The sequence below is a fragment of the Medicago truncatula genome, chromosome 4, assembly GCF_003473485.1.
Source record: "Medicago truncatula cultivar Jemalong A17 chromosome 4, MtrunA17r5.0-ANR, whole genome shotgun sequence".
In the NCBI taxonomy this organism is placed as follows: Eukaryota; Viridiplantae; Streptophyta; class Magnoliopsida; order Fabales; family Fabaceae; genus Medicago; species Medicago truncatula.
The window spans coordinates 40,416,127-40,428,290 of NC_053045.1; the positions used below are offsets into that span (position 1 = coordinate 40,416,127).

Here is a 12,164-nt window from a genome sequence, read left to right on the forward strand (position 1 = left end):
TGTATAGAAACTTTTTAGAGTTATGTTAGAATGGGTTAAATCCACTAGGGTCTAGAATTGAACCCAAATGAGTTGGAGCATATCTAAACCTAAAACTTGGAGAGAAATTCATTCATTCTTTTTCATTTCACAAAGTTAGAGAGAGGTAGAGAGAGAAAGTGGGAGAAAGGAAGAACAAGGGTTAGAGAAAGGGGGAAACTTGAAGATTGAAGAATTAGGAGCTAAAGTGAAGCCTAAGTTTGGATTAATCATTATCTAAGGTAAGGGGGTTAGTCTTCTTCATAATCATGATTGTTTTGTTTGCAATTTTCTTGGATTGTATGAAATAGTGCTTAATTGAGTAAGTATTTATATGAACCCAATCTTTGAATTTCGTGCTCTTGTTTTGGTTATAATTTTGAGTATGTTAATTGAATGATAAATGAATTGTTGGTGATGAAATAACATGTTCATAATGTATGAAAAGGGGTAGTTGTGAAATTATGGTTAATTAATGTTGTTGTTGGATTGAGGTGAGAATCAAGTTTCAATTGATGTTGTTGTTTATGATTTATGACTTGGGTGTGCATATATCATGATTGTTGGTGAGAATTGAGATGTTGTTGGTTGTTTTGCAAAAATGGGTCAAATAGTGATTTTGGTTTAAAATGATGTTTGATTCAAGTGGTTTTATGAAATTGAGTGTCTTTTCATGTTGAGAAACGTTTGGATGCACTTTGGGAACGAATTTGGGTAATGGGAAGTCAAAAATTGGGATTTTGGGGTGAAAATGGATTTTTCCCGTAAAACAGAATTTTCTGAAACTGTGCTCACTCGCCAGGCGAGCTGGTGGCGAGCAGCTACTGTGTTAACTCGCCATGGCGAGCAACCTTCCTCGCCAGGCGAGCTTCCCAAATGCAGCATCCCATGTTTTCGCGTTTTGCGTCGTTTTCACTCGTTTCCGTTTTGTTTTGGATTTCGATTTTAACATGAAAGTTTTAGACAATTGAGTTGGCATTCCATTGGCCTTGGTTTGATTTGAAAATAATGTTTTGTTTTTGAGTTATGAAGAAAATACTCTAAGGAGGTTTTAATAAAACTTTACGAAAATTCCGCAATTGTTTCTATGTCAACCCAAACCTTATGGATTGTTTCCTAACTTCAAATTCTGTTTATTATAAGTTCAATTAAAGGTTTTAGAGTATTTGAGACTTGGTTTGTGAAATTGAGACTTAATTCGGAAAATTACTTAGAATGTCGATTTTTCCGGAATGTGATTTCTCTTAAGAAATGAAATGGGATTAATGTTGTTTAATGATTATTGAATTTCTAGAAATGGATGAGATTGGTTCCTTTGAACTTTAATTGGTTTTACTTTGAAAATGGAGATGCATGGATGAATTATGATATGTTGGATATGATATTAACATGAGGTGTTGTATGTTCTCTTATTTGATATATGAGAAATATTGTAATGATGAGATGATATTGGTGAATCCATATCATTGTTAATATGATATGTATTGTTGATTATGTATGTGGTGATGAATTATTGGTTTGATTGCATAAATGCAAATAAATATTGGTGATGATATGATGAGTTGTTGTGTGGACATATGCATTATTATTGAGTCATATGTCCATGCATACATATTTGGTGATGACGGATATGTTTATATATCCAATTGGTGATGATTTTGGTGATGATGGGCGACGGCCTAAATATTGGTGATGACCGGTACTGCATGCATATAGGTGTTGTGTCCAGGATCATATCATGAGGTGACATGAGTCCTAGTTGTGAAATTACTTGATGTACTTGTGGTTGTAAGTGATTAATGATGATGTTTGTATTTGATGGATTGTTGTGTCACGACATGATTAACTATGTGAATTGATAGACTCATGGAAGTGGTGGAATTATGAATGATGATTATTGATGATGATGATGTGTTCGTTGAATATATGTCGATGAGACTTGGATTGTGGTGATAATGTATGTATGTAATTTATCTATTTTTGATTCATTATACGATATTGGATTATGCTATTCCTGCTTATCTGTGTTATTGATTATGTTGATGTAATACTCACCTCCAGTGATTTTTAACCGCCTACTTGCCTATATGGGTGAGTAGACGTTGTGCAGGAGTAGTAGCTTGGTGAGTTCCTGATGTTGTTGGATAGTGGGAGTTTTCTCCACTATCGGGTCTTAGAGTAGAGTCGGCTCTGATCTAGGGATTTTGTTGTTAGCTCTAGATCTTGTTGGATTATTTTTATATTTTGAGATTTTGTCCATGTGTCGGACTTGGAGAGTTTTATGCTTATGTATTTTGAGATCACATGACATGTATGCTTGATGTATAAGAATTTGTATCCGCTGCGACTGATGAGGTTTTATATACATGCATGTTGACCGTTGATTTGATTTTGATTTCCTTTGATTTGGTGAAAGTAGCGTCTATTTCTTGAATATATGAATTATTCACATGTTTAATTGCTTTAATAGAAATAGGGTGTTACAAAACACACATAACTTAATTAGTGCAATAGACTCAACTCACAAACAATCTATTTCATCAAGAAACATTTTGAACTTTGCCCATATGTGTTTGACTAGATCTGCTTGCCATTCGTGATGTACATTTGAATCACACATCACAGATCTAGCACGCACATGATTCACAAATGTAGGTAGCACCTTAGTTGAAAATGGCTCAAGTGTACTAGACCCACTTGTCTCAGACTGATCATAATTTGTCCAATGTTGAGCATATGTATCTTGTTCAGATTGAAATGGACGGACTCCAAACAAATAATACAATGAAGTTAAACAATAGATAAGGCAAAAGGTGACAAAATACAAACAACGACTTGACAACAATTAATTTCCAAACAGATCGCAGCCCAACTTTTCCAACAGCTCTTTGCTCCGGACATCTAGATGCTCCCTTGAACTCAGCTTCATAAACATCTTCATCTTCTTAACCTCGGTACTTTCTTTCAACAACTGGTTAGCCTCCTCTTGCCTCATGGCTATTTGGTTCAATAGTTCCAACTCTTTCTCCTTATATTGTTTGAATTCATTCCACTCTTCATTGACCGATTCCAAGGCTGCACCCTTGCTTTTCTTTTTACCCTTTTTTTTAGCTACATCCCTCCTCATTGGGCGAGCACTAGATCCTACGGAGTTGGAATCACTTGCATCATTCTCGTGGGCTCTTTTAGTAGAACTTTGGGTGTTAAAAGAGTTATTGTTGGAATCCATTTCATTAAGAAGATGTTTAGAGCTACAAACAAGAGTTTATTGGAGGCTAAATAGAAAAAATAGAGGGAAAAAAGTCAATTTTTTTTGTGTTCAAATCAAATGAACCAAATCTCTATTTATAGACAAAAAATTATGAATTATGCCGAAGAAAAAAAATTAAATAATAGTAATTTATTTACTATGAAATAGTTGACCTCAAATCAAATAATTAGGATGAGATAAAAATTTGGAAAATCAAAGCAACCAATAACATTTTACCAAATATTTTGTGTGGCCCCCACTTCCTCCTCATTCAACATGTTGAATTTTTTCAACTTCAATTAATCCATCTCACTTTCAACACTCCATTACAACCATTCAACTATTTAATTTTGTTTCTTCAACATGCCCGTTGTAAGTGGTCTAAGGAGTGAATTTTTCTATTGTAGTACTTTTACATAATGGGCATGCGTTTAGTATTGTCAGGATTATATGCATATAAAAAAAGAGAACAAAAAAAGAATGCAGGAATGTAATTTATTGTGAGAAGGTAAGGGAGGAAGGAGACAATGGTAATAGTAAGTAATAAAGCTAAAAAGATTACCTTTTCCATTTGACTTTGAAGATGACGTTCTTATAGATGAGAGAAACTTGTGGATAAATGCGGTGAAGACCTTGATTGGGCTCTTGAGAGAGAAGAGTATAAGGACTCAGACTCATAAAATTAAAGTTTGTTCTGTGACTTTCAATGAGATGTGTAATACTGTAGTAGTAGTATTTTATTACTACTCAGAAAGTTTGAGTTGTCTAGTCAAACCTGAACACCTATTAGGATATGGACAATACATGGCGGTCAGATTCGGGGTTTATAATGGATGTATTCCGGACATCAAAGACCGTCCATTTAAACTTGCTGGAAACTGAAATGACGTTAATCATTGAACAACCGTTTTTTGACAATTAGTGTGATAATTTTTTTTTTCTATTTCTATTGATCAAAAATAATGTAAAGAGAAAAAAGAATAGAGATAATAAAAATATAATGTAAGTATGAAAGAGAAAATTATCATAAAATAGTTGTACAAATATCATTTCTTATCTTCAATTTAGAATAGGCTCTTCCTAATGAGTTAACACTTGAATTAAAAGAAACAAAAATTGAGACATCTAACCTCAATGAGCTAGCACCTTATGTTGAACAAAATAATAAATTCAAGAGTAAATAGACAATTACTTCCCTAAAATTGTAAGTTTCGTCAATTACTCCCCGACGTTAACCAAACTTCAATCACCCTCTGAAATTGCCAACGTTAATCAATTTATCTCTTCCGTTAAATTCTTCTTTTAGTTAACATCACATTTGCCAAATACCCCCCTGAAGTTTTGCACTTATGTGCAAAATGCCCCCGAACTTGAAAATTTATATTTTTTTTCTCATACTACTCAAAAGATATGTGAAATGAGTTTCTAATTTTACTGACAAACTAATGCATCTCTAATTCCAATCCAAAGGTAAAGCAAGATTTAGGAGACTACTGCTTAATCTAAGAGGTGTATTTTATTTACTATTCGTTTAATTCTTTCATATCCTCTGTTATTTCAAAATAGTAGATGATGCCACATGGTAATGAATTATATTCCTGAATGATGATAGTGTGCTTGGTATAATTTTCTTAATCAGGTAATTATTGCAGACTAAAACCGTTAGAAACAATGTCATCTAATCATTAGTTTAAAAAAATGTCATCTAATCTATTTATAAAACAAAGCATATTAATTTAAATATGTAGCTAAGCTGAAAAATATTATAATTATACATTTTTACAAGGATATCAACCACTATCTTAATTGTTTGCCTTTAATGTCTTTTGAGTCAAGTATAAGAAAAAATATATAAATTTTCAAGTTCGGGGGGCATTTTGCTTATAAGTTCAAAACTTCAGGGGGGGGGGGGGGGGGGTATTTGCAAAACGTGATGTTGACTAACATAAGAATTTGACGGAGGGGGTAAATTGATTAACGTTGTGCAATTTCAAGGGGGTAATTGAAGTTTTGTTAACGTCAGCGGGGTAATTGATGAAACTTACAATTTCAGGGGGTAATTGCCTATTTACTCTGATTTTAATAAACGTCTCTTAAGTTTTGATGATAACAAGGTATTAATAGTTCAATTGAAGATGTCTTAATCAAAATATTGGTTCTGAAAGAACAAATTGAAGAACAAGGATTTTCATGAGAAGCTATGTTGCAAATCAGAATGTGAAGGAGTCGGTGTAACACCCTATTTAATTATTTGATTATTTTATTAAGTTTAGAGTCTATTTTTATGACTTATGTGATTTATATAATTTTTGTGATGTGCTGATTTATTAAGTTGCTTATTTTATTATTTAATAGAATAAGCTTTGAAAATAAAATAAGATTAAGTTGTGGGAGCTGTTTTGGAAATTAGAAGAGTTTGGTGGAATAAGTGGAAATAAGATAAAAAGGGTTGAGGAAATAAATAGGAGAAAGAGAGTCATAATAGTTTTTACGTGAAACAAGTTTTTGGAGAAAAAGGGAGAAAACAAGAGAAGAGAAGCACCTAAGAGGAGAAGCTTGCAATCGATTAACCTAAGGTAAGGGTGAGACTAATCTTCTTTAATTCTAAGTTGTGTAATTCTGAGATTCGGATTTAACATGTTCTAGGATGTAGTTTTGGAAGATTTAAGAATTAGGTTAAAAGTTGGAGAATTGATCAATTAAGAGTAGAAACCTGTTAAATTGATGTAGAATTAGTGTCCAGACCTTAGACTATTCATAGAACAATGATTAGAATAAGTTTTAAGGTTAGAACCATTGAATTGGATGAGTTTTGAGAAAATCAGCAATTCTGCCCGAGCTGACATTCATCGCTCGCCATAGCGAGTAACTGATCTCACCTCGCGAGTGATGAACTTCATCGCTCGCCTTGCGAGTAAAACCCCTCGCCTCGCGAGTGACCCTAGTTGTCGCTCGCCATAGCGAGTGAATCCCTCGCCATAGTGAGTTACCCAATGAGAAAAACATGATTTTGTGAATTAATGTTAAAGGTCAAGATTCAGATGGTTTCGAGTGCCTTAACCTGTTTAGGAATGATTAGGCAAGTTTTTGGATTTAATCTGGGCATAAGGAAGTTGAAAATGAGATTTTTGAGTGAAAAATGTCAAATTCCCGAGAGCAATCAGTTTGAGCTCGCCACGGCGAGTAGCTAACTCACCATAGCGAGTACCCTTTTCCTGAACTCGCCATAGCGAGTAGAGTGGCTCGCCTCGCGAGCCACTCAGTGGCAGTCAACCTTGTGTAGGGTTCTTGCTATCTTTGTCGCACGTGATGTTGAGAGTTGATCCTGGGATAGGAGTGGAGGTTGTTATTAAGTTATAGACTTACAGAGAGCCTGAATCAAATGATTAATGATTGTTGATTAATTTAAGATATTTATATAATGTGTTGAAAACGTATGATATGGAAAATATTATTGTTTATATCATTCAAGCTGTTGTTATCAATGTTGCTATGTTGTTGTCTCTGCTGTTGTTGAATCATTATTGTCATTAAGTTGCAAGTGTTGGTCTAAGTTGTAAAGTTGTAAGTTGTTATTCCAAGATATTGGAGTCATATAAGTTATGGAGTTGTCTAAGTTGTACGTTGTTGAGTCCATGCATACTCATTTGAAGTTGAGGGCTTGATGCCCTGTGAGTATAATTATACTCTATATGTTGAGGGCTTGATGCCCTGGTTGGTACCACATGCATGATTAAGAAGTTGAAGTTGCATTGTCGAGTTTAAGAAGTTGAAGTTGCATTGTCGAGTTTAAGAAGTTGATGTCGCATTGTCGTAGTCTTTAAGTTGTCATTTTTCAATGAGTTATCAATGAAGCCCTGTATGAATAATTATTGTTATTAATTGATGATGTTTAAGTTTTTAAATGCATTTGATGAATTATCTGCTTATTATTATTGAATGTGAAATCTCACCCCTTCTGCTTGGAAATGTTGCCTCTACGTGGGTAACTTGCAGGTAATCAAGATTAGTTGTTGAAGTGAGATGACTCTCTCACGTGTCGTCGTCTTAGGGTCGCTCTGATACATAACGGGATGGGGTATTTGTTTTCCATGTGTTACGTATTTATCACGATTTTATGTTGAAGATTTATTTAAACTGGATTTTAATTAAGTTGTTTAAGTTGAGGCCGTTGTGCCAACATGATATTGAATTTAAATGTTTTCCGCTGCATTGAGATTTTAAATTAATGACATGAGTTGATTGAATAAATAGTAACTTTACTATATTTATATTTGAAAGAAGTGTAGCATCCTGTTTTTAGTTGTTTACTTTGATATATGCAAAAAATTTCAAGTTGGGAAAACGAGGTGTTACAGTCGGGCTCTAAAGTAGGGTTGGGAATAGGCTAGGCCGACCTACAGGGGCCTGCGACCTGACCTGCTATGGCCTGGCCTTGCCTGACCTGTTTAGAGGCCTAGACTTAGGCTTTTTAAAAACTATGTTTAGTTAAATAGGTCAGACTTAGGTTTCTAGAAAAATATGTTAAGCCTAATAGGTCGGCCTACTAATACCTATCTACTAAAAAAAATAGATTAAAATAATTGCATACATTAAAACTATTTGATGGCCTTAATTTAAAGTAGGCTTTCAGGCCAGGTCAGACTTTTAAATAGGTCAGACCAAGAAAACCAGTCAATGATAGGCCATAGGCCAGGCTTAAGCTTGTAAATTTTTTTCGTAGGCTAGACTCAGGTCTATCAAAGTCTGGCCTGGCCTGGCCTATTTCCACCCCTATTCTGAAGGTCATCCAGACTCTGAAATCAATCAGACTCTGAAGATCTTTTAGAATCTAAAGGTCATGATCTAAACAAGCTAAGGGACAAAGGAGTTGAAGCCTTAAAGATCAAGTCTGAATTATTCAGAAGATCAAGCACAATGGTTCTGAATATGTCAGAAGGTCAATGGATGTCATTGTCAAGTGAAGGTACAAAGAAGGACAAAGTGTACGACCACTACCTCCAACATTCCCATGTGCAATTATACGAAGCTACAACTGTGTCCATTGGAAAAGAACAGTTAATTCCTCGTCAAGGAAATAATTAAAATTCATTCCATCATAGGACATTAACCAAATCAAGCAAGAAATCAATTATGATGGATCAAGCTTCTCAAACGACTCTATGACGCGTTGGCACTCTTTCAACATCTCTTTTATACCTATATGCAAAGGATTGAAGACTTTGAAGATTAAATGTCAAGACTCTACAATTTTACAAGTGTCAAAACCCTGTCAAGTTTAATAGGCATCAAACACTTAAAATTTCTTATAAACTTTCATATCTTATAAATTCTTAAGTCTAGAGTCTGAACTATTTTGCATTTGTGAACACCTATGATTGTATATCAAGTGTTCAACCAATCAATTTTTCTTTGTAATATTTGTTTGTTAGAAGTCTCTTACTTGTGTGCTTGAGTATATGAAATCTCTGGCTTGTGTGCTTGAGCCATTGTAATCTTGAGTGATTATAGTAAAAAATTTCTTGCAAGTTACAAGAGGACTGAACTACTTTCGGATTGCGGAAGGAACCATGATAAATTGATTGTGTCTCTTTCTTCTTTCTCTATCTCTTTTATATCCGTTGCACTTAACTGTGAACATTGCTTCAGGTTTTGAACTCTATCAGAAGTTGAACTTCTGACTCAATTAAAAACGAGAAAAAACTAACACAATTCACCTCTCTTCTTGTGTTTTTCCCACCTTAATCTTATGTCTCTAAATTAAGGATTTTATATAATTTAAATACCAGTCGTTAGTCTTTTTTTTGTTTTTGTTTCTTTCTACAAGTAATGAGTAGTCTTGTGTATAAGTGGATAATTTGGGGTTAAAGCTTCTCCCCACACATTATATGTATTTCTTCATGAACAAGTTGAGAGAATTTTTTTTTAGGTGTAAACATAATATCTCCTTCGCACAAGTAGAGAGATTAAATTGTTGAATTGATTCTTTCTTAAAAAAAAAAGAAGAAAAGAAATTTGTTGACCTAATAATAGGAGCAACGTTATATTGACAACCAAATTTCTACAACCCATTCCACGCGGTAGCTTTTATAAGAAACAATTAAGTCTGACACGCAAACCCACGTAATTAAAAATGATTAAAAAAATAAATTTGTACAGCGAATCGTAGTAATTAACGGTGTGGACAACCTTTTTGGTTGTTCATATAACATTTGTCTAGTAATAGCACAATGACAACAATTTTAAAGTTGTTATTCTCAAAGTTACACTTGATCTCATACATTTACTCCCTTTATCTCAAAATAATATTTGTTTAAGATTTATGCATAATTTTAAAGAAAATGATTAATTGTGTTGATTTTAATGGTAAAATTAGTATCATTTATTAAAACATTCTTATTAACTGTAGTTAATAAAGTTTTTAAGTTTGATAAATTCAATAAATAAAGATATCATAGTGGAAAAAAATGCTAATATTCTAAAGTGATATCTATTTCATAACTTAAAAAAATGTTAAAGGACAATTATTTTAAGACGATAGAGTATTATAAGTGGAAGAGAACCAAATCATTCTAATTTTATATATCCACATAAAGAGATGTATATTATTTAAGTGCACACTAAGAAACACTTATCCTTTATTTTAAAGAAAAAAACACTTTTCTCCAAAAAATTAAATCAATTTTTTGTTTTTAGAAAAAAAAAATGTTGTTGGGATGTGTTTAAGCATGATACATTTGTTCTCGTGTTTGTACATGATATATGCTAGAGAAATTCATCATAAAGGTGAATAAATGAGGTGTCCGAGGTTCGAACCTGCATGTAAATGTATTATTCCTTACCAAGTGAGCTAAACTCAGGGGTCTCTTAGATGAATTTTATAGATTTTAATCAAGAAGGCCGAAACAATTTTTTCAACGTTTATTCTACCCTCATTCCATTAAATATGTACGCCTACGAGATCCTTTTTTTTTTTTACTATACGTTACATTGACACTTGACCTAATAATAAAAAAGTGAAGATTAAAGTGATTGTTGGCAAGTGATTCACATTGTTTATGGACAAATGACAACCTTAATATGGTTACACTATTACAAGGCTTTTCCAAACTAAAGTGAATCAATCAAGCTCAGCTATGTGTATAACGGTGTTCATGTGGCAATCTCATCCAAAATACCCCTTCCTCCTCTTACTCAACAGAGACGAATTTCATTCTCGGTACTAATCACTTACATATTTTCCTTTTTCACGCAAACGCTTTATTAATTGTTTTACTCTCTTTTTTATGTTGAATATGGCAAAGACCCACAGAACCATTGGCATGGTGGGACGGCGAAACAATCTTAGGTGGTAGAGATGTACTATGCGGTGGTACGTGGTTGGCTTCTTCTAAAAATGGTAGGTTGGCTTTTCTCACCAATTTTAGAGAACTCCAAAACATTCCACAGTCCAACACTAGAGGCGATCTCCCACTTCGTTTTCTTCAGGTCATTTCATGCACTCTATCTGTTTGTCACAAGTTTAGTCTTCAAGTGCGTCTTCTGTTATGCATTCATTAATGGTTTATATATTTTTGGCAACAGAGCGATAAGAGTCCCGAGGAGTTTGCGGAGGAAGTGCTCAAAGAGGCTCATCTATACAACGGATTCAACCTCGTATTAGCTGATATTTGCACCTCCACAATGGTTTATGTCTTCAATAGACCAAATCATGGTTATCTTTCTGTTACCCCTGGAATTCACGTCTTGACTAATGCATCATTGGATGCTCCTTGGTCAAAGGTATACACAGTTACTAATAATTGATTCTTGTATGCAAATGCTAATTAATTTACACCAGCTGAATTTTGACACTACTAATTACATTTTTCATTAAGGCTGAAAGGTTGCGTCATAGTTTCAAAGAGCTTGTTGATCAGTATGGTGACGGTGAATTTCCTATAAAAGAAATGGTTGAGAAACTAATGACAAACACAGTTAAAGATGATGATAAGTGCTTGCTACCAGGGATTCGTCCTCCAGAATTTGAATTTCCTTTGAGTTCGATATTTGTCGACACTCAATTTCCTTCAGTGGTAACTAATTAACACATTTCACTTTTTTGCATGCTTAAGCCTAACCTGGATTTTACATTTGACACCAGCTGAGAATTTACTTGTGTTTAGGGGCCATATGGTACTAGGAGCACCTCTGCTTTGTTTGTTACATCAAACAAAGAAGTCACATTCTATGAGAAACATCTGGATCAGAAGCAATGGAAAGATAACATGGTAACTTATCAGATCAGTGAGACACGGTGAATGGCAGGGATGTGGTTTAATTCTGTTGCTTAAAAGAATGTTTAGTTAGTTAGATACTATGGTTTAGCCACTCACTAGCACCCTGTCAGTATGAATAAAGTGGTTTCTCCTCACGAATTTAATCAACCAGTCCAGTCTTACTCTGTTTAGTGAGGATTGGATCAGTTGCTTATTTTTGTCAACTTGTTTTTCACATTTTTCCCTCTCAGATTATTTTGTTGTTGTTGTTGATCTTTATACGTTATAGTGACACCTGCACCATGCACTGGTTTCAGAATGAGCACATGCTCACCTTGGGGCTAGCTTGCTTTTATGATGTATAATTAGTATAAATAGAATTTTAACTGTGCCCTCCTTATAAATAAAAGTTCAGCGTGGATCACACTTCTTTTTTCCCTTATGTTATCAATTAAATTCAGATTGTCACTTCTGTTTTGGGTTGCTATTATAATGTCACTGTGCAATTTGAGTTATATATAATTTTGCTTAGTGGTCACAAAATAAGAAATTGGAACCCTCTGCAACCGTGTAGAACGTTGCAGATAGCTGCCATAAATCATCAAACTCCGGGTAAGATACATTTTCCCTGCTGGAAT

At 34.0% G+C, this 12,164-nt stretch overlaps 2 protein-coding genes across 2 annotated transcripts; one reads left to right on the forward strand and one right to left on the reverse strand.

Annotated features, from left to right (window-relative positions):
- Nucleotides 1–2,863: 2,863 nt before the first annotated feature.
- LOC112420918 (uncharacterized) lies at nucleotides 2,864–3,247 on the reverse strand. The gene has a single exon (XM_039832768.1). The coding sequence runs from the start codon at nucleotides 3,245–3,247 to the stop codon at nucleotides 2,864–2,866; it is 384 nt and encodes a 127-aa protein (XP_039688702.1).
- A 7,079-nt stretch (nucleotides 3,248–10,326) lies between these two features.
- On the forward strand, nucleotides 10,327–11,973 carry LOC11443405 (transport and Golgi organization 2 homolog). The gene is made up of 5 exons (XM_024781114.2): nucleotides 10,327–10,487; nucleotides 10,573–10,756; nucleotides 10,853–11,050; nucleotides 11,146–11,343; nucleotides 11,434–11,973. Exons 1-5 carry the CDS (start codon nucleotides 10,405–10,407, stop codon nucleotides 11,566–11,568), a joined length of 798 nt encoding a protein of 265 aa, XP_024636882.2. The 5' UTR covers nucleotides 10,327–10,404; the 3' UTR covers nucleotides 11,569–11,973.
- The last annotated feature ends 191 nt before the right edge of the window (nucleotides 11,974–12,164 follow it).